Raw genomic sequence first — 24,073 nt, forward strand, 5'->3', positions numbered from 1 at the left:
TGCAGGGTTGTTAATTTGAGCTTTTTCTTGCTTCTTAAGGTATGCCTGTAATGCTATGAACTTCCCTCTCAGGACTGCTTTTGCTGTGTCCCATAAATTTTGAGTTGTTATATGTTCACTTTCACTTGTTTCAAGGAAGTTTTTTATTTCTTCCTTGATCTCATTGTTAACCCATTCATTATTTAATAGCATGCTATTTAATCTACATGTTTTGAATGTTTTTCAGTTTTTCTATTGTAGTTGATTTCTAGTTTCATGCTGTTGTGTACAGAGAAGGTGCTTGATATGATTTCAATCTTCTTAAATTTATTAACACTTGTTTTGTGTCCTAACATATGGTCTATCCTAGAGAATGTTCTGTGAGCACTTGAAAAGAATGTATTTTCTGCTGCTTTGGGGTGAAGGGTTCTCAAGATATCTGTTAAATTCAGTTTATCTAGTGTGTCATTTAAGGCCGCTGTTTCTTTGTTAATTTTTTATCTGGAGATTCTATCTATTGATGTTAGTGGGGTATTAAAATCTCCTACTATTATAGAATTGCTGTTGATCTTGCCCTTTTTGTCCATCAAAATCTGTTTTATATATTTAGGTGCTCCTATATCAGGTACATATATATATTTATAATAGTTATATCTTTCTGTTGTAATGCTCTTTTATCATTATGTAGTGACCTTCTTTATTTCCTAATATAGCCTTTGTTTTAAAGTTTATTTTGTCAGATATTAGTATTGCTACCCCAGATGTTTTTTTCCTTTTTGTTTGCGTGAAATACTAGTTTCTTCCATCCCTTTATTTTCAGTCTGTGTGTATCTTTTGTTCTGAGGTGGGTCTCTTTCAGATTGCACATGTACAGGTCCTGATTTCTTATCCATGCAGCTACCCTATGTCTTTTGATTGGAGCATTTAATTCATTTACATTTAAAGTTATTATTGATATGTAATTGTTTATTGCCATTTTATTCTTTAAATGTATAATCCTCTTTTTTCTCGATTTCTTTCTTCCTTTGCTCTTTTTACAGCAAACCCCTTAACATTTCCTGCAGTACTGGTTTGGTTGTAATGAATTCCTGGATTTTTTTTTTTTTTTTTTTTTGTCTGGGAAGCTTTTTATTTCTCCTTCAATTTTAAACAATAATCTTGCTGTATAAAGAAGTCTTGGTTGTAGACTCTTGCTTTGCATTGCTTTGAATATTTCTTGCCATTCCCTTCTGGCCACCTCAGCACTGGAGAATGACTCCGCTCTGGTATTCTTCTCCCCGTCACTGTTTTTGTCCCCGTGCCTCGATCTCCCCACTCTCCTCATGCAAGACCAGTCCTCACCCTCCTCGCACCTGGAGCCCCCGGCAAGTGGCTGTGAGCGATATTTTCTGTGCTGGCCCTTTAAGGGTGCAACTTCTTCTCCAGCTGTTTCCCACAGACAGAAATCCTGGTCTTCCCCCCACTCAATGCTGTCAGGCTGTCTCCTTCAGTCTCTGGGTTTCTAGGCTGGGGCTCTGGTCCTGGGGCTAAGGACCCCCGCCTCTCAGGGTCTCTCTTCCTGCAATGACATACCCTCTGGACCCCTAGCTGCTCCTTACTCCTGGGAGCAGGGGAGCCCCCGAAGCGTCCCCGCACATCCTACCGGTCTCAGTGTGGTTTCTTCTGTGCTCCTTGATTTTCAATCCCTGTTCTTTTAGTTCAAAGTTGGTTTTTTACGATTATTGTTCTTAAATTAATTTGTAATCCAGTTTTGTTTCCTGATAGGCAGATTTGATTGACTGAAATGGTGGCTTCATGCTGAGGAATAATGGGAAATGAGGCTTTTGAGACTGAGAGAAGGCAGGGTCAGTTAGTAAAGTGCCTTGAAAATCATACTAAGGAGTTCAGATTTGATGTTTGCTGATGGACAACTTCTACATACTTTTGCATGAGGTCTCCAGAGAACTGAAATGTGCCTGAGAAAAATATTCAGGTTGTTTTTAATAGAAAAGTGAGTTTGGGAACTTAAAGACTTCATAGAGAGGATTGAATCAGAAAACGAGCTGGTTTTGATAGGAAAAGCCATGGCTTTTAAAAATTAATTATAATTAGGTTAGTTGGATTTGCAGTGAATGTAGTTTATGGATAAAAATGGCTTTGTGACCTAAGTGAAGAATACATAGAATTTATTATCTTGCTCCAGACACCATAAATATTATTCTTTGATATCTTACACATCAGCTATAACTAGTGAAAAGAATGAGAAAGATGGATCATTTTAATTTTTTTCTCAGCACAAAACTTTTCAAGAGAACATGGTATTTTAAAGTGTTTTCTAACTCCCAAGGCTGTTTTATTATAATTGTTATTATGCATTGTCAACCCATAGATTATTGCTAATGTTAACTATTTTATACTTACAATATATGTATGTATTTCTCATTTATGTGGGTTAATTGGGCTTATTTTAAAGAATAGTCCTTGAAGTCATACTGCTATAAAACTTTAATGATTCTTCTGTGGATATGGTTAAAAAAAATGAACCATTTAAATGACTTTTCCTTCTCTCCCACCTAGTCTTTTCTAGCACTGGTGAACTTATTATCCTATCCTGCTATTTATGAGCTGGTAGGCAATCAAGATCTTCCTAATAAAACAGAATATTCTCTTCGTGAAGTTCCCACATGTATCACCGTAAGTATTTTCTTTTAATTTTTCCCTTTTATAAATGATACTTTTAGAGATTTGTAGTAAAAATTCAATTTGACAAAAAAAACAAACAAACAAAAAAACCCCCCAAAACAGAACTCTTTTTAATGGCATTTAAAGACTGACTTATTTACCCATAGACTATCAGCTTCTGAATTATCTATGAATGGAATCTTTGATCCGGCCACCTAGCAGTTGCCAGAGCTATTGCAATGAGTACAAGGTTATCACTCCCCAATAAGCAAAGAGATGTGGCACAAATAAAATGTGTGTATGAATGATTTTTAGATGACTAATGTTATTAGTCACACCAGTGCTGCTCCTTCATTGGCTAGGGTAATTAGGAATAAAATTTATGCAAGGAGTGCAGTGTATTTACTTCTTATATTTTAATGAACTACATAGTAACTGCCCCATGAGGGCAGTATATACATATTAATTTAGTTTGAGATTTATTTCATAATTATGCTTCCTGGTGGGTAACTTATTTGTAATCATCCAGAGATATTTATTTCCTCATCTTTGGGTAAGTTAATAAGTTAACACACATAAATATATATAAATGCATTAGTAAAGAATTATTTGATTAATATTGAAATTCTGTTATTAATCCTTTTTATTTTCTGATCACTTCTATTTTTTTTAACACAGTTTTACTCTTGTGAATACTTTTAATTCTTGTTAACTATAAATCTTTTAATAATGTACATGAATAAAATATAAAGATAGGTTGTTCGGCCTGACCTGTGGTGGTGCAGTGGATCAAGACTCTACCTGGAGCCCTGGCCGGTTGGCTCAGCGGTAGAGTGTCGGCCTAGCGTGCGGAGGACCCGGGTTCGATTCCTGGCCAGGGCACACAGGAGAAGCGCCCATTTGCTTCTCCACCCCTCCGCCGCGCTTTCCTCTCTGTCTCTCTCTTCCCCTCCCGCAGCCAAGGCTCCATTGGAGCAAAGATGGCCCGGGCACTGGGGATGGCTCTGTGGCCTCTGCCTCAGGCGCTAGAGTGGCTCTGGTCGCAACATGGTGACGCCCAGGATGGGCAGAGCATCGCTCCCTGGTGGGCAGAGCGTCACCCCTGGTGGGCGTGCCGGGTGGATCCCGGTCGGGTGCATGCGGGAGTCTGTCTGACTGTCTCTCCCTGTTTCCAGCTTCAGAAAAATGAAAAAAAAAAAAAAAAAAAAAAAAGAGTCTACCTGGAATGCTGAGGTTGCAGGTTCAAAAACCTGGGCTTGCCAGGTCAAGGCACATATGGGAGTTGATGCATCCTGTCCCTCCCCCCTTCTCTCTCTCTCTCTATCTCTCTCTCTCTTTCTCTATCTCTCTGTAATAAATAAACAAAAATAATTTTAAAAAAAGGTTGTATCATACAACTTTTATTTTATATTCTTTATTCATTTAAGTCTTCCAATTTTATCTTGCACTTACTTATATCATGGTACCTTGTAGGTCAGGGGTCCCCAAACTTTTTACACAGGGGGCCAGTTCACTGTCCCTCCGACCGTTGGAGGGCCGGACTATAAAGAAAACTATGAACAAATCTTTATGCACACTGCACATATCTTATTTTAAAGTAAAAAAATAAAATGGGAACAAATACAATATTTAAAATAAAGAACAAGTAAATTTAAATAAACAAACTGACCAGTATTTCAATGGGAACTATGCTCCTCTCACTGACCACGAATGAAAGAGGCGCCCCTTCCAGAAGTGCAGCGGGGGCCGGATAAATGGCCTCAGGGGGCCGCATGTGGCCCGAGGGCCGTAGTTTGGGGACCCCTGTTGTAGGTAGTTTTGTAATTAGCCATTTATGTGCATGTCTGTCCTTTAACTCAGCTTACCACCTCGTGGCATTTGGCACAGTTGATCCAATCTCCTTACTGTCACTCTCTTCTGTAATTATGGCACTACTTCTGGTTCTCTTTCAGCTTCTCTGCTGTCTCCTGCATGGTCTCCTTGTAGACTTCTCTTCCCTCTTGTCCTATGTCCTCCAAGTTGATCTCATCAAATTACTTGGCTTCAGATATATACTGACAATTGACCTTATCACTCACTTGACTGCAAGATCTATACCCAGATTTCTGGATGGACATTTGGAAAACTCATAGGCATCTTGGTTTTACCGTGCCTACAACTAAATATAATGTTTTCTCTATCCTAAATCAACTCCATTTTCTATATTCCTATACCATCATCCACATAAGCTAGAAACCTGGAATTCATTGTTGACTCCGCCTTCTCTAGATGCAATGAATTATCATTTATGGATTTTTACCTCCCTAATAACTTTATCTTGTTTATTTTTCTATTCCAATTAAGACCATTTTAGCTCAGACCCTCATTTCTTGCTAGATTACTTCAGTGACAGCCTAATTGCTTTTTTTCTTCCAGTGTCAACCGATAGTTTATCCTCACACTAATTTATCCTCAAAGTGCACCTCTAAAAATGAAACCCAGCTACAATCATTCTGTTTAAAATCTGATTTCCCTTTGCCTTTCACACATAGTCCCTATTCTTTGCACGGCATTCATCTTATTTCTCAAAGCCCCTTTTTTTCCCCTCTTACCTTCCACACTCTAACTTCCTTGGTCTTTTCATAAGTTTCTTTTTCTGGAGTCAGGAAGGTACATAAGCTTGCTTTTTGGCTAGATAGCACCTCCTCATTCTTCAGGACTTATTTATACTTTTTTTTTTTTTTTTTTTTTTTTAGAGAGGAGAGGGAGAGACAGAGAGAGAGAGAGGAGAGACAGAGAGAGAGAAGGGGGGAGGAGCTGGAAGCATCAACTCCCATATGTGCCTTGACCAGGCAAGCCCAGGGTTTTGAACTGGCGACCTCAGCATTTCCAGGTCAATGCTTTATCCACTGCGCCACCACAGGTCAGGCGTTATTTATACTTATTTATGCTTTATTCTTTCTGTGAAGTTTTCTCTGTCCTTACTCTTTGGCCATGTTTTGAGTGGGTTTTTCTTAAGGTATTCTCATAGCACCTTGTCCATAAATACAGCATATCACATTATTTTATATTATTTTTGTATTGTCTCTTTTAATAGATCAGAAGATTCATGAGAAGAACTGTGTCTTATTTTCTTTTGCCCTGAATGTCTAGCAAATCTAGCAGTGTATTTTTCATTTTATTTTTTTATTTTTTTTGTTACTGTGGGTATGTAGGTTCTTGGTAACATCAGTGTTTTATTATTTGTTATTGGGTAGACTGCTAATGACTTGAGTCTGTCCTAGGCTTTACAAAAGGATTTAATTTAATAACTTTTCACTTTCTTTGGAAGTCCCATGATGGCAGGAATCCTAGGGAGTGATATTGAAGAATTTTATGTGTGTATGTGTGTCTGTGTTTGCACGTATTCATGCATATGTGGGCTTACTTTATTTTGTGGACATTTTCAAACTTATATTAAAATATAGTATGATGAACTCCCATGTACCAACCACTAAACTCTAGCTTTTATCAATATTCTGTCAGTATTCTTCCATGTAGTCCCCCACTATTGACCAATTTTCTCTCCTTTACTCCTTTTTTTTTTCTCTTTCTTTTTTTTACTGGAGAATTATAAAGCATATTTTGAGCATAATGTCAGTAAACCTATAAATATTTATCTCTGATAGGACTTTCTTGGATTTTATTTTGGTTTGAATTACTACCCTATAAACCTTTATCATAGCTGTAACCCCTTAATATTATTATTTATTTATTTATTTTTATATTTTTCTGAAGTGAGACGTGGGTAGGCAGACAAACAGACTCCTGCATGCGCCAGACCAGGATCCACTCAGCAAGCCCACTAGGCGGCAGTGCTCTGCCCATCTGGGGCATTGTTTCGTTGTGACCAGAGCCATTCTAGCACCTGAAGCCGAGGCCATGGAGCAATTTTCAGCACCTGGGCCAAATTTTGCTCCTATGTAACCTTGGCTGTGGGAGGGGAAGAGAGAGATAGAAAAGAGAGGGAGAAGGCTAGAGAAGCAGATGGGCGCTTTTCCTGTGTGCCCTGACTGGGAATCGAATCTGGGACTTCCACACGCCAGACCGACACTCTACTGCTGAGCCAATTGGCCAGGGACCCCTTAATATTATTTTATATCTTGTTTATAAAGTAGTTTTCTTTGTTATCTCAATGACATCATTTTTTGAAATTGGTCAAGTCATGATCCAAACAAGGTCCATCTATTGCATTCGGTCATTATGTCTTTGAAGTCTCTTTTAATCTAAAAAAGTTCTTGCTCCTTTTTGTTTTCGTGTCATTCATTTATTGGAGAAACTGAGTTATTGTATTTGTCCTGGGCTACTGATTCATTGTTTCATTAGGAGGTGTGAAATGATGATTCTACCATTTCTTTTATATTTAACTATAAGTATAATATAATTCTTTCAGGAATAGAAGAATAAATGATTAATTTTTTTATTTTTTAAATAAATTTTTGGAGTAATGAATTGTTGCTTTAGTGTCTTCAAAAGGGAGATTTTTTTATTATCATTATGAACTTCTAGTTTTTATATGTATATGTTTCAATCCAATGCAGTCATATTGTTTTTGATGCTCATGATATTCCTTCTTTGGCTACTGAGTCCTTTTGACATGTTTTTAAATTAATATTAGAGAGAGAGAGGAAGGGAGAGGGAGCAAGGAGAGAAACATCGATTTATTGTTCCACTTACTTATGCATTCATTGGTTGATTCTTGTATGTGGGCTGACTCGTGATCAAACCTGCAACTTTGGCATATTGGAATGATACTCTAATCAACTGAGATACCTGGCCAGGGTTGACATGTATTTATCAGTGTTTGATATTTTTCTTTTTTATATAAGATGTTTTAGACTTATTATATATATTTTCTGGCTCAGGCCTGGAATCAGCGAGCTTTGAGCCCTTGTTCCCTTTAGTAGGAAGTGGCATTTAAAAACTATAACATGGGTACTAGGAATGTTCACTGTTTAGGGTTGCTGTTGTTATTAGTCCTTTCAGTAGATAGCCAATGGGGCGGGGGAAATCGCAGTTTTTTATCAATAGAAAAATTAATCATGAGCCTATATTGATATTTCTTCTTACTTGCATACATATTTATTTCTTTTCTCTTTCACAGAAAAACTTGGTTCCTAATGCATGAACAAAAATATTTACTTTTTTATTGTGTATTACATATATAATAGTTTCAAAATAAGATTAGTGAATACACATTGACATTTCTTTTCAGTTATTTTGTGCTTAGAATACATGCCACTGGGGTTTTACAATCAAAATATTGTGTTTTAAGTCATTTGAAGTAAATAAATCTTTACTTGGTTGGTCCACTGTCTTGATAGATAGGCTTGTTTCAGAATGTTTGAAACTTAGAGAGGTTATTTTGCTTTTTTTTTTAATTAAGTGAGAGGTGGGGAGGCAAACAGACTCCTCGTGCTCCCAACCGGGATCCACTCAGCAAGCCCCCTACCAGGCGATGCTTTGCCCATCTGGGTCCACTGCTCTGTTGCTCGGCAGCTAACCTATTTTAGTGCTGGAGGCAAGGCCATGGAGCCATCCTCAGTGCTAACTTGCTTGGCCATTCAAGCCATGCTGCAGGAGGGGAAGAGAGAGAGAGAGAAGGGAGAAGGGAAGAGATGGAGAAGCAGATGGATGCTTCTCTTATGAGCCCTGGCTGGGAATCGAATCTGGACTTCCACATACCAGGCCGATGTTCTGCTGCTGAGCCAAATGGCTAGGGCTATTTTGCTTTTTTTTGTCTTTTAAATTATAGAAACATTTGTAATTTTCATATATAATAAGGTATACTCACAGAACATATTATATTTTAATTTTATTTTTCTTTTCCCATTAAGTTTGATTTTCAATATACTAGCTATTAGCCATATGTAGATATTTAACTTTAGGTTAATTATAAATAAATAAAGTTAGAAATTCTTTTTCTTTAATTATTGCATCCACATTTCAAATTTTCAAGTGCCCACTGTACCATTTTTGGCTAATGGCTACTAGATTAGCACAGAGAATATTTCCATCATTGCAGGAAGTTTTATTCTACAGCACTGCTCTATAGCTAACACTTTTCATTAGTTCTTAATATATCCTCTGTCCCTTTGAAAAAGAATATATATATGTATATATATATATATTTCCTCTCCATATTTCTTAAGTAAAAGAAAGTATGCTATAACCACTATCCTGCCCTTTGCATTTTTAAATTTTATTATCTTTGAGATTACTTCATAGCAGTATATAGAGTCTGACTTCATCCTTTTTTATAGTAGTTAGTACTATAGTACATTCTTTTGCATAGTATTCTTTTGTGTGGATGTTCTATAGTTTATTCATCCAGTCATCTGTTTGTGGAAATTTGCTTTTATAAAAAGACTTTTACTATATAAATTATTCCAGAATTAAAAGCCTTGGCTTTTACTATATTGTATTTACCAGTGTGTATGTTTTTTTTCCTATTGCTGCATAACTAATTGCTACCAAATTAGCACATTAAAACCACACCCATTTATTAGCTCACAGGTTTATATGTCAGAAGTCCAGCACTGTGTGCCTGTGTTTCATGCGCAGAGTATTACGAGGCTGAAATCAAGGCGTTGACCAGACTGAGTGCCTGTCTAGAGGCTCTGGAGAAAAATCCACTTCTAAATTTATTCTTGTTGTTGTTTAGTTTTATATAGTTGTAGGTCCAAAGTACCTGGTTTTCTGCTGGCTGTAACTCGGGAATGCCTTCAGGGCTTTGTTCTGTGGCCCCCTCGCTATCAACAGTTAAGAACCTCCTTCATTCATATCAAATCCCCCACATACTTTGAATCTCTGACTTCCTCTTCTGTGATCAACCTGAGACATCTTTGTTTTTAAGTGGCTCATGTGATAACATCAGGGCCATTTTGATAATTATTTTGAATATAACTAATTAGGGGCTAATTACATCTGCAACAATCTTTTCATTAACACAGTACCTTTATTAGTCTTTAAGACCTGAGAATCTTGGGGCCATCTTAGAATTTGGGTTAGCTTCCTAGAAGTGGAATAAATGTCAATTCCCATGTAATTTTGGTGTATGTTGCTAGAGTTTTATCCACAGGGAATAATCCTTCTGCACTCCTATGAATAAGATACATACCATATTTTTTGTCCATAAGACGCACATTTTTTCCCCCAAAAGTGGAGGGGAAAATGCCCGTGTGTCTTATGGAGTGAATGTTCAGTTTTTTTAGCTGCTGCGGGTTCCCAGACAACTAGAAGAGTATTTGAACATTAAATTCTCTTCTCATTTGTTAATAACATTGCTAATGGTTGTTAATACTGCTGTTGAGTTTACATTGTTGAAATATTATTGTGGTATATTTTATTAAATATTTAACACACCATTTGCTTCAGATTTTTTTTTCTCTTATTTTCCTCTTTAAAACCCTAGGTGCGTCTTATGGTCAAGTGCATATTACGGAGCTAAAAATGTGGTATTATAGTGTTTACCTCCTGGCAGGCTCATTGGGAAGATTATATGTATTCAGAGATTTAGATATTTCTTGGTCTGCCATGAGGGAAGTGTTAATTTATATATTTTTTAATATTAACTGAACATCATTTTATATGTTTAATGGCCACTGACATTCCTTCTTTTCTTTATGGTTTTTCAGTTTATATTTGCTATTTTTCTATTTGTGTTACTCTTTTTCTTCTCAATTTTAGGGATATTTGGCCTTAACGTTTTATGGTTTTGCATTGTATATCTACCAAAACTCTAGGTTCTGAAAACAACTCTCTAGTAGTGCTTTGGTATATCAAAGGTGAATGATACAAATATTTTTTCCTCTAACAGGTACACTTTTCAATTGCTTTTAGTTGTATAAGTATTGATAGTATATTACGTAGGGCTCCTTTGATTATTGGAGAAACTCAATTTGAGTTAGTTTTGGCAAAAGAAGAAATCTGTTGATTTTCATAACCATCTTGTAGGAAAATCAGGGAAAAGTGGAAATAGAACTTTGAATGCAGTCAGGTTAATATCTGTCCCTCTGTTAGTCCTCCCTTCCAGCCACCTCACCCTTTCCTATTGCTCTCCATCTTGATTTATTGAAATCATATACATAGTGTAGTTGTTACGAGTTTGTCTTCTGAAGCCAGATTTGCTTGCATTAGATTTCTGGTTCTGCCTATTACAAGCTGTGTGACCTTGGAAAGGTTAGACTTTTTTTCCTCTGTTTAAAGAGGGTAGTAACATTCCTAACTCAGACTTTTATGACAATTAAAGGAATTAAATGGAACATAAAAGATTAAACTACTGCCTGGCAGATAAGCACTTCATAATTGTTCCTATAGTTATCACTAGTATGTGCTTCTTTTCCAGATGGCATTCTCTATAGGAAAAGACAGAGGACTCCCTGTTACTCCACATTGACCTCTTTACCATCTCCTCTTGTATTAGTTTCCTAGGAGTTCTATAACAAATTAGCACAAATCAGGTGGTTTAAAACAACAGAAATTTATTCTCTCGCAGTTGTGGATGCCAGAGTCTGAAGTCAAGATGTCAGCAGGGCCACATTCCCTGTGAAGTCTCCAGGGGAGAAGCTGGCCTTGCCTCTCTTCCAGCCTCTGGGTGTTGCAGGCATGTCGTGGCTTGTTGCTCTGCAACTCTACTTTCTGCCTCCATTTTCACAAGGCCTTCTCCTTTTCTGCCTGAAATCTCTCTTATAACCCAGGATGATATTATTACAAGAGTCTTAATTTAATTATCTCTGCAAAGACCTTTTTTCAAAAAGGTTAACGATCATAGGTTCTGGAATTAGGATTATCTTTTTGGGGGGTGTAGTGAGAACAGTATCAATGATTTCAATTTACTACGCCACTAAACAGGAGAGTGGCATTTTCCTCTATCATTCTATATATTGAGTGTTTACATGCTGCTAAAATTCTTACACTGAAACCTAATTTTGTTGTGATGATATTTAGAGGTGGGGCCTTTAGGAAGTGGATTAGTTTCTTATAAAAAGAGATCCTAGTGGAATCCCTTGCCCTTCTGCCATGTGAAGACATAGTGAAAACATGATTTTCTATGAACCAGAGAGTAGGACCTCACCAGACACAGAATCATGTGGCACCTTGATCTTGGAATCCCCAGCCTCCTGATCTGCAAGAAACAAAATTTCTATTGTTTATAAGCCCCCCAGTCTGTGGTGTTCTGTGATAGCAGCCAGAATGTTCAAAGATACTCCCCACTTTGAACAGTTCCAAGGAAGGACCTTCCTTAACAGACTGAGTTTTGTTTATGGATTTCATGAACTAACCCAGTGGTAGTCAACCTGGTCCCTACCGCCCACTAGTGGGCATTCCAGCTTTTATGGTGGGTGGTAGCAGTGCAACCAAAGTATAAATAAAAAGATAGATTTAACTGTAGTAATTTGTTTTATAAAGATTTATTCGGCCAAACTTAGCAAAAATCCGACATAAAGTACTTGGTAAGTAATTATTATTATATGCTTTCACATGCTGTAACTCTGCTTTATAAATTTTATAAAGTAAAGTGACTTCCGTATTTTATAAATCACCATTACTGTGGAACCCGTGGGCGGTTAGAAAATTTTACTGCTAACATACAAAAGTGGGCGGTAGGTATAAAAAGGTTGACCACCCCTGGACTAACCAGTCACAAACCACTCCAAGTAGTGCTGTTGCAAAAATATTGACATTATGATTGACCAATCTCATCCTTCAGTTGGCCCTTTCTTAAGTGAAAGGACTCAGCACAAACTTGGTCATTGACACAAGTGTAGTAAACAAATTACACATTCAAATGTATATAAATATAGAATAGATGTTCCTCTTTGTTTTTCCAGTCTTGGTTTCATTCTGACCTTCTAGATTATTGAACATATTCTCAAGCTGGATAATATCCTTTAAAAAAGAGTTTCAGACTATATTTCGTGAGTCCCAAGCCTTTCTTGCACTAGCTTGTTGCTGGGAGGCTCTTGATTTAGGAAACTGCCTTACTGACACAGGTTGTAGTGCTTAGAGACTCAAGTTCTCCATAAGGCCGACTTCGCTCAGGAGTTTTGTTTTGTTCCCTAAGTGGTGATCTATCAATGTAATCCCCTTTGAAGAAGAAATTACTTACTGTAACATTTGTTCTCTGAAAATGCATTATCAGTGATGGATGGCTGCAATCTACTCTCCCATTAGCTTGTTGGTAATACATTTTCTATGTTTTTTATTCTTACAGTATCTAGTACTTAGAGCTAGAATTTTAGAGTCACAAGGTATCATAAACTAGCAAATAATCCGAACTTAAAAATTAGATAACTATGTATTCCAATTTCAGTCACTTACACTAGTACCCTATAACTGAAGAGAATCTGTAATGGTTTTTTAAGAAACTGCTCTGCACAGAACTAATTGGTAGTCTCCCTCTTGTCAGGTAAGAGAAAGCTAGTGATACATAATTCCAGATCAATCTGTGAAGATTCAGATGGTAAAGAGTGGTAATTGATTATTTCCTGAATATTATAATAGTAAGCACCAAAAATATCTATGTATTTGAACAAATACATATTTAAAGATGAACTACATAGCGAACAAGTTTCTCCATATGTCTACAGCAAACACTACTTAGTTAATAGTATCCAGATCCCTGGGCAAAGTCAAGGAGAGCTCTGTGGTTCTGTTACCAGAGCTAAATTGGGACTGTGAGGTAGAAAATTAGTCAAGAGAGGGAGAATATAAACATGATGCTGGGAATATGACTGAGTTGTACTTTGTCATAATGTTTGAAACAAGGAGTGTCCAGCTAAGTAGCAGACAACAATGACAGATTATTTTAAGATCACAATCTTTTTATTCTTTTTTTAAGCACTTTATTTAATATTTGCTGATTATAAATTCTTGTGCTAATATTATTTACACATCTTTACAAGATATCTGTAGAATAGTAAATGCATTCTTAAGTGTTGTATATAAAGTTTTACTAGGTAAAGTTTACATACAATCTGGTTTTTACTATGTTTTAAACAGTATTTTTATTTTATTTATTTATTTTTTTACAAAGACAGAGAGTCAGAGGAATAGATAGGGACAGACAGGAACAGAGAGAGATGAGAAGCATCAATTATCAGTTTTTTGTTGTGACACCTTAGTTGTTCATTGATTGCTTTCTCATATGTGCCTTGACTGTGGGGCTACAGCAGACCAAGTAACCCCTTGCTTGAGCCAGCAACCTTGGGTCCAAGCTGGTGAGCTTTGCCCAAACCAGATGAACCTGCACTCAAGCAGTGACCTCAGGGTCTTGAACCTGGGTTCTCCACATCCCAGTCCGACGCTTTATCCACTGCGCCACCGCCTGGTCAGGCTTTAATCAGTATTTTTTAAATGTGATTTTGACATATCCATTATGTTCTCCAGCTTACAAACTCATTACCCAGCCCCTTACTTATTTGATGAGATGATGTTTGTTCTATCACCCACATAGACCTCAGTAAATATTACGTGACTTTACTCCCTAACAAAAGCTTTCTGCTTTTGCCCTATTGGTCACAGAATTATCTGAGATTCAAAGTCACTGGAGGTTAGCAAGTTTCTTGGTCAGGAAAATGAGAAATATAAGAGACAAATGTTTGTCTATTAATTTTGTAGGCCTGAACTCAAAGATATACACAAAAGCAGAGCATTGTAGAAAGAAAGGCTTTTACAGAGTGCTCAAAATTGTGTGGTAAGCTGAAATTGTCAATGATTGGGACATCAGGTTTCCTTGCACTTGCCTCAGTGATATTTATGCCTGGCTGCCCATTGCAACAACTTTGGGACTTTTTAAAAGGGTTTTAAAGCCAGAATCATACCCCTACTGATAGTGACTTCGTTTTTTTTTTAGGTTAGAGCCTGGACATCTGTCTCTCTGTGTGTTTGCCTATCTGTCGGTCAGTCTGTCTGTCTATCTGGTTCCGTCCGTGATTCTAATGTTCAACCAGGGTTGGAAACCACTAATTTACATGAACATATAATATATATTAACAAAATCTCAAATAGTTACTAGATAAAACTATTTAAATATATTTCTATGCTTTATGTTTATAGATTTCATATTTGTTTTTCAAATAAATTTACATTTTAAGCAATTTAGTCAATATGTAACTGGCTTATAAGCTGCTCACATTGTACTGGAATGGGATACGAATTAATAATTCTCCACTTTGGCTAAACATTAGATAATTTTTTTCAGGAACTTCTACAAGGCTAGTGCTCAGGTCATACACAAACTAGTTAATTCAGAATCTTTAGGGATGAGACTCAGGCATTAGTAATTTTTTTTAATAAGTCCCTAAGTGAGTCAAATGAAATGCCAAGTTGTGAACCACAAATCTAAGTATGTTAAATATGTGTTGATTTGATTTTGTTTAAAATGGTTTCAGTCAAACACAGTCTCACTCTAAGTCTTTTCTTTTCAGGATATTATTGATAGACTTATAATTTTGAACTCTGAAGCTAAGATTCATTCTTTATTCAACTATGAACAATCACACATCTTTGGTCTAAGGTAAGGTGCTAAATTTTACTTGAGATGTATTTTCAGTGTTGCAAAACATGTTCTATATACTTTCAAAAATATTTAAAATAAACTAATTTTTAAAGCATATTTAAAGGTAATTTATTTTCCTATAATATTGTACACAAAGTAAAGAATAGCCATTACAGTTTTATATTATGCCCATTATCTACATTTAGGTTCTGTGTTAATTCAGTGTCTTCCACTTTTTTTTTAAAGATTTTATTTATTCATTATAGAGAGGGGAGAGAGAGAGAGAGAGGGAGAGAAGGGGGGGAGGAGCAGGAAGCATCAACTCCCATATGTGCTTTGACCAGGCAAGCCCAGGGTTTTGAACTGGCAACCTCAACGTTTCCAGGTTGACGCTTTATCCACTGCGCCACCACAGGTCAGGCATGTGTCTTCCACTTTTGTTAGATTTACTAGAGGCATTTTGCCGACCTACAGTTTACTTAGTAGTCAACTGTGTCTTCCTGGGTTGGTATTAGATTGGACTCCTGCCATAATATAGTCTTGAAAGAGGCCTAGAAATGGCTGATTTATCTTGAGGCCCAAATTTTTCTCTTTATGTTAATTATATGGTTTAACTTCAGTTTCCCAAATTTTACAGCTTTCTTGTTGATTGTATATTCCTTAAGATTTTATTTAACATATTCAAATGGCCAGGGTTTTTTTTGGGGGGGGGCAGGAAGTGTTTGGGTTACAAAGACTCATAAAATTCTTAATATTTTGGTCATATTTAGACATATAATTTGCTTCCTTATGTACCAGTTATTACCTTGAAAAGCAGCTGAACGAAAGGAAATTTTCTTAGGTTTGTGATTTATTTTTCCTTTTTCTTTTATCAGAATAACATTTTCAGGCATGAGGGAGGGGGCCAGGGAGAATGCTTTATCTAAGAAATAAAGCAATTACTTTTCTAAAATTAGAATTCTTTAATAGTAGTATATATTATAGATCTTGCACTCAATCTATTTTTAACTTTTTGTTAATAACTAGGCTTCATTTAACCATTCATTAATAGTTCAAAGAAGATAGAAAAAGACTGCAACTGTTAGTCTGTAGGACAGGGGTCCCCAAATTACGGCCCGCGGGCCACATGCGGCCCCCTTAGGCCTTTTATCCGCCCCCGCCGCACTTCTGGAAGGGTACCTCTTTCATTGGTGGTCAGTGAGAGGAGCATAGTTCCCACTGAAATATTGGTCAGTTTGTTGATTTAAATTTACTTGTTCTTTATTTTAAATATTGTATTTGTTCCCGTTTTGTTTTTTTACTTTAAAATAAGATATGTGCAGTGTGCATAGGGATTTGTTCATAGTTTTTTTTATAGTCCGGCCCTCCAACGGTCTGAGGAACAGTGAACTGGCCCCCTGTGTAAAAAGTTTGGGGACCCCTGCTGTAGGATAATGTGCCCTTTATCTCTAAATGAATTTCACATTAAATTTTAACTCTCTTTGTATGACATAAGATATATGGCAAACACTGATGAGGAATATGCGGGAATAAGAACACTCAGTAGAACATCCTTTTCCATAGCAAGTGTGTTTCTGAGTTTTGTAATTATAGAGCATAGATTTTGGCCTCTTGTTATTGAATATATAAGAATTTCTTCCTTTTTTCTCCTTGTATATTGATACAATAATATTTTTTGTTATTGTTTTGGCAAAAAAATTAACAATAGGATTTTAAATCACTTACAAAGCAACCCAAGAAGTAAAATGCTCCTGGGAATGAAGTATATTACTTTTCATCGTGTGTGCTTTCTCATAATATCCAAATAGGATCACTCTATCCTACACTGGAAAATTTACCATTCTATCGTTGATTCATATATATAATAGTCATGCAGTATAGTCGCTAGCAACATGGACTCTGGACTCAGACCGCCTGCTGTTTACTGCTGTGTGCGGTGAGTTCTCAGTCGCCGTCTGTATGTAAAATGGAGGATAATTATTTATATATATATTTTTCAGTTATTGTAAGAATTACATATAAAAATAAAAGAGCTTATAACAGTATCTATCTTGTAGCAAACACTATAAAATATTAACAATAAATATAACAGTAGTAGTACTTTAAGTGATGATTTTTATCAATTTGCTTTAAACTGGCTTTTTGTTTTACTAGGAAACCATAGATAAGGGGGAAGTTTACCCTCTGCCTCTAGCTCATCCCCTTACAGAGTTTGCCGTTAAGTATCATCTATATGTCAATGGATGCCCCGTTTATATCTCTATTCTAACAAACAATTTATCTTTATATAAGGAAATTAACTACTGCAGGAAACTAATTATAATTAAATGAAATTCTTCCTAATTCTGAAAGTGATATTATTAACAGAAAGGAAAACATTGTAAACATTTTTTATCCATATATAGACAGAGTAGATGTATGGAAGTAGTTTTTTATGTAAAAATGGAATCATAATTTTAAATTCCAACTGAATGGTTATAAAAGAAACCCTGGTGACACAGAATGAGTTGTTGAATTTCCAATGACGGTTTTTTCACTCCAGGAGTGGTTATTTCCCTAGAGATTTCCCTAAGGTTAAGAAAATATTATGTAAAACATTTTAATTGATTTGAGCATTATAGTTCACTTTTCTTTTTTGTGGCAGAGATAGAGTCAGAGAGAGGGACAGACAGGAAGGGAGAGAGATGAGAAACATTAATTCTTCGTTGCGGTTCCTTAGTTGTTCATTGATTGCTTTCTCATATGTGCCTTGACGGTGGGGGGGGGGGGGTGGCTACAGCAGAGAGAGTGACCCCTTGCTCAATCCAGCGACCTTGGGCTCAAGCTGGTGAGCTTTTGCTCAAACCAGATGAGCCCGTGCTCAAGCTGGTGACCTCGGGGTTTTGAACCTGGGTCTTCCGCATCCCAGTCCAACACTGTATCCACTGCACCACCACCTGGTCAAGCAGTTCACTTTTAGGTAGTAGTGATTGATTCTCTACTAAAAAAAAATGAAGACATGAATGCCATCATTGGACTCCCTGTCTCTACCTCTGTTAGAAGATGCTCTGCCATTTCCTGACCTGTCTTCATGAGTCAGAGATCCTGTTATTTGCCTCCCCATCAGGGAGATCAGGCTAATCTGACGTATGTAGATAAGCAGTAGTTATTATATGTGACTGCAGAATAAGATTTATAATTTTTTAGTTTACTCTTATCTACTTTATTTACTCAGCCAGTATTTAATGAGCACTTATGCTCTCTATGCTAGATGTGGGGGATGTAATGATGAGTAAGTAAGGTGTACTCACTCTCTTTTACCTCACTACCTAGTGAAGACTCTGATATTAGGAAAATGAAAAAAAAAGTGAGATAATTAATGCAGAAAAGAAACACATCCTTATGAATTTCCCTACCATCCTATTTTAATTTTTTTTTTTTTTTTTTTGTATTTTTCTGAAGCTGGAAACGGGGAGAGACAGTCAGACAGACTCCTGCATGCGCCCGACCGGGATCCACCCGGCATGCCCACCAGGGGGCGACGCTCTGCCCACCAGGGGGCGATGCTCTGTCCCTCCGGGGCGTCGCTCTGTCGCCACCAGAGCCACTCCAGTGCCTGGGGCAGAGGCCAAGGAGCCATCCCCAGCGCCTGGGCCATCCTTGCTCCAATGGAGCCTCGGCTGCGGGAGTGGAAGAGAGAGACAGAGAGGAAGGAGAGGGGGAGGGGTGGAGAAGCAGATGGGCTCATCTCCTGTGTGCCCTGGCCGGGAATCGAACCCAGGACTTCTGCATGCCAGGCCGACGCTCTACCACTGAGCCAACCGGCCAGGGCCCTACCATCCTATTTTAAATGTCAATTCCAGAATCCTTTATGTGGCTTTCAAAGAGCTGCCTAATATTTCCCCACTTTTCTTGTGTACATTATTCTCTTTCCTCAGTAGGTTAGACTGCTTACCTCCCTCAAGCACAGTGTTTGTTGTTGCCTGTATACTTGTTTTGTGTTGAGTAGTACCTTCACTTTTGTCTTCTTACTCAAATTTGGCTCATCTTTCAAGGCAAAGTTTGCTTTATGAATTACTTCCTTTGTGACTCCTTACTGCACACTCTGATCATGTCTTTACTGCATGTCTTTACCCTTGGATTTAATCCATTCCCCAGATTTAGTTTTTATGTCTCCCTAGACTAAAACTTAAACGTCTAAGGGAGCGTCATTTTCTTTTATGTTTTCCCTGTTTCCAAGTACTTTTTGGTATTTGGTAAATCTGTTGATTGATTAAAACAGTTTCTGGAAACTTTTTTTTTTAAAGCTATACATTTATTAAAAAATTTGTGGGCAAATTATTTATTGAACATATTGTTTTATAATGATACCAAGTAAGGCACAATAGTGTTCTTGCTCTCTGTAAATTCTTTTTTATTGAGGTATATTTGACCTAATATACTAGTTTAAAGTGTACAACATCATAATTTGATACTTGTATATATTGGGAGGTGATCACCACAATAAATCTAATTAACATTTCACACCATACATAGTTAACAGAATTTTTAAAACTGTGATGAGAACTTTTAAGATATACTGTTGGTAACTTTCAACTATGCAGTACAGGATTATTAGCTATACCTACCATATTGTATTACATCTCAATGATTTACTTACTTTATAATTAGAAGTTTGTGCCTTCTAATACCCTTCACCCATTTTGTTCAGTCCCACCAATCTGTTCTCTATCTATGAGGTAATTTTTTTAATGTAGATTTCAGTTTCAATATTAATCAACATCATATGGTATTTGTCTTTCTCTTTGCACTTATTATACTTAGTATAATGCTCTTAAGGTCCATCCATGTAGTCGTAACTGGCAAGGTGTCATTTTGTATGGCTGAATAATAGTCCATTGTATGTATCTGTTTTCTTTATTTATCCATCAATGGGCACTTGGTTGCCTCTCTATCTTGGCTATTGTAAATAATGCTGCAGTGAACATGGTTGCATCTATCTTTTTCAATTAGATTTTTTATTTTCTTCAGATAAATACCCAGAAGTAGAATTGCTGGATCATATGATAGTTCTAATTTTTAATTTTTTGAGGAAACTGTATACAGTTTTTCGTAGTGGCTGCATCAATTTACATTTCTACCCATAATGCACAACGGTTTCCTTTTCTACACAGTCTCGCTAGCACTAGTCATTTCTTGTGTTTTTGATGATAGATAGCCATTTTGACAGCTCCAAGGTAATATCTCATTGTGGCTTTCATTTATATTTTCCTGATGATTAGGAATGTTGGCCTTTCTTTCTTTCTTTTTTTTTTTTTTACAGGGACAGAGAGAGAGTCAGAGAGAGGGATAGATAGGGACAGAAAGACAGGAACGGAGAGAGATGAGAAGCACCAATCATCAATTCTTCGTTGTGACACCTTAGTTGTTCATTGATTGCTTTCTCATGTGTGCCTTGACCACGGACCTTCAGCCGACCGAGTAACCCCTTGCTCGAGCCAGCAACCTTGGGTCCAAGCTGGTGAGCTTTTGCTCAAACCAGATGAGCCTGCGCTCAAGCTAGCGACCTCGGGCTCTCGAACCTGGGTCCGCTGCATCCTAGTACGATGCTCTATCCACTGCGCCACCGCCTGGTCAGACAGGAATGTTGGCCTTTTTTTTATGTACACGGTGGTTATCTGTAGGGCTCTTTGGAAAAATGTCTATTTAGATCCTTTGCCCATTTTTTAATTAGATTGTATTTTTACTATTGAGTTATATGATTTATTATATTTTGGATATTAACCTCATAAGAAATATGACATGGAAATATTTTTAACCATTCAGTAAGGGTGCCTTTTTATTTTGTTAATTTCCCTGCAGCACAGTAACTTCAGTTTGTTGTAATCCCTCTTGTTTATTTTTGCTTTTGTTGCGTTTTGGTGGCTGATTTCCTGGAAACTTTTGATTCTGCTTAAGGATGAGCAGTTTAAGATTTTCTTAACTACATTTAGGTTACAGCAATGTTATACTCTACCTTATAATATTTTAATTTTAATAAAACAACTGTATATCACATGGAGAAATACTTTACATTCATTATTGTTTTCTTTATATCAAACTACAAATTAAATTTTAATTACAGATTGTAGAATTATTTATTAACAACTTAAACCTTATATAGTGATTTTTCATTAAATATACATATTAAAATTTAATATTGTTAAAAAAGTGATAGTTTCCTAAAACTTATTTCTAATACATTTGAAATCATGATGTTGTCTATTATTAATTTTTTTTCATAGCAAAACTCAAGAATATATACTTACAGAACTGCCTTTAAAGCTGATGATCATTTTCTATTTCAGTTATTTTATATTTATCCATAAGTAGTAAACTTTATTCATAGTATGATGAACAGTTATGCATAACTATCTTCTCTGTAAAAAGTTTGATTTATTAGATGACATGAAGAGGAAAAGTAAAAAATATATTTGCTCATCTGTTTAGAAACATTGTGGTTATTTTAACAAACATAGACAAGTATTAATATTCTGTCACAAAAAGTCACCAAATGATTTATGCTCAGGGCTCCAGATGCTCACTAAACTTAAACATGACTAACATTAGTAATGAGAAATAATTTCAAAATTGTCTTATATATATAATCTTTTTTTAAATATAAGAAATTATAATATAATCTACCTCTAAAACCATCTATATTTTGGATTTAGTATACATATGAATACATGAACATCTATACACACATTCCAATATCTAATTTAAGTCTATTAAGTTAATTTGAAGAAAATAATAAAATGATCTGTTACTAATTAAAGATATCAGTAATTGATTCAAAATTCTTATTTAATCAACAACTTTTTATTTATATAGATTAGAAAATAATGAGAGCAATACTAATTATTCTCCTTCTTAAAGATAACCACCATTAGCCTCTTCAGGCTGATATTTTTCAACCTTTAGCCGAAATATTTTTTTGAAAAACAAGAGGTTTGTTGTAAAACTGTTCTTTTTACTTATTTTAATTATTTTTTATTTCTATAAATACTCATCTATACCATAATTTTAAAGGACTGAATAATATTCCAGTATAGAAAGTTTATTTAAATGTTTTATTATACATCTTCATGTATAGGCATAACCTCTATGCCTATAATTATTTCTTTACAACAGATTTTTGGAGATGTACTTGCAAGGTTAAAGAGGAGGCACATTTTAAACCTTGTGTTTTTGGGGGGAGGAGAGACAGACAGACAGGAAGGAAGACAGATGAGAAGCATCAACTCATAGTTGCAGCACCTTAGTTGTTCATTGATTGCTTTCTCATATGTTCCTTAACCGGAGGTGGGGTGGAAGGCTGGGGGTGGGAAAGGGGCTCCAGCTGAGCCAGCAACCTTGGGCTCAAGCCACCGACCTTGGGCTTCAAGCCAGCAACTTTTGGGCTCAAGCCAAGGACCATGCAGTTATGTCTATGATCCCATGCTCAAGCTATTGACCCCACGCTCAAGCTGGTGAGCCTGTGCTCAAGCTAGTAACCTTGGGTTTTGAACCTGAGTCCTCAGCATTCCAGGCTGACACTATTCACTGCGCCACTGCCAAGTCAGGCAATCTTTCCTCTTTTTATGACTTGTTTTACCTGACCTCCCTGTACCATTTTATATTCTATCCGTTGTTGACACTGTTTACAAATTTACTTGTTCATTCACTCAGAAAATATTTATTGAATTTCTACTAAGTGCTATACTACTATATATGGTCTTTCTTGGGAGGGGATATGTGCCTCTTTTCCTCTTTAGTTTTGTATTCCTTTTTTGTCAGTCATATTTTTCTGCTTTTCCTCCTCCTCTACTATCTGTGTTTTCAATTGAATTCTTTTCTATTGAATGTCATAAGTCCTTTTTTTCCATTTTTTTCTACAGTAGCTTCAATTGGCACTTTACTTTTTACTGACTAATCCTGTATCAGTGTATCTACCCTTAAGTTTTTCCTTGATCATATATCCAAATATTATTGAGCATTTGTATCTGTGTACCAGCCAAATTAAGTGGAGTGAGCATGTCCCAAAACTGTGCTTTGTGTGTACTTACAGAAATGCAAACTAACCTTCAGCTTCAGGAGACCTTAGAGCACTTTCTGAAATGGAGATAGGAATTTGGTACCAAGAGGAAGTGAGCAAGCCCTCCACAACCCCTGCTCACTGTGTGCTGTTTTGTAGGCACACCGACCCTGCTCCCCTCCAGATCTAGTTATATGAGTTCCAGAAACCTAAAGCTCTGGTTTTGGGGGTGTGGTTAGTTTGTGTGTAATTCATGTTCCATTCATGGTTTTAATCAGCAGACAAGTAATTGGGCATTGCATTTCTGCTAGCTAGTTTGTATGTGCTGATCAGAAGGAAACCTTTTGTATTGGATTTTATGATTTTTTATTAAGTTAGATACATACACAATATATTTGTTTAAGTTTGTAAAGTATAACATGGAATTTATGGTGATGCATACATCAACGTATTTAGAATGTTAGTAGAGATGAAATGTGTTAACTCAGTCTATTCAAGGAAGAAGTATTAGGAAAAAGTGGCAGGGCATAGAGAAGGGGTTGTGACACAGGTAGGAAACGAACAGATGACAAGCTTGGAATCCATTCAAGTGGAGATGATAGCTAAGACTAACCATTCTGGTACCCCACACAAGTGCCCATCTGTGCACATAATGACATATTAATATTTTATAAGTGATACACAACATATGTAATTATTAAGAACAGAGAGGTGTTACTCTTCTGGTGGTAAGATTTGGTTTGAGTTATTAGCAAACTCCTGTCCATCTACTGTATTCAAGATATATTCTAAAACAAATGAAATGATTAGTCCTGAATTTCACAGATAATTTTATTCCTTCAAATAATTCAAATAAACTTTTGCATTAAGGAGTCACT

At 36.4% G+C, this 24,073-nt stretch overlaps 1 protein-coding gene across 4 annotated transcripts in view; it reads left to right on the forward strand.

Annotated features, from left to right (window-relative positions):
- Positions 1–24,073, forward strand: part of TBC1D32 (TBC1 domain family member 32) — a 233,294-nt gene that overhangs the window by 91,446 nt on the left and 117,775 nt on the right. For all 4 annotated transcript variants that reach the window (XM_066373353.1, XM_066373356.1, XM_066373355.1 and 1 more), the window contains 2 exons: positions 2,536–2,652; positions 15,090–15,178. In XM_066373353.1, the coding sequence (XP_066229450.1) occupies positions 2,536–2,652; positions 15,090–15,178 (206 nt within the window). The remainder of the gene's footprint in view (positions 1–2,535; positions 2,653–15,089; positions 15,179–24,073) is intronic.

This window comes from Saccopteryx leptura, chromosome 3 (assembly GCF_036850995.1).
Source record: "Saccopteryx leptura isolate mSacLep1 chromosome 3, mSacLep1_pri_phased_curated, whole genome shotgun sequence".
Classification (NCBI taxonomy): domain Eukaryota; kingdom Metazoa; phylum Chordata; class Mammalia; order Chiroptera; family Emballonuridae; genus Saccopteryx; species Saccopteryx leptura.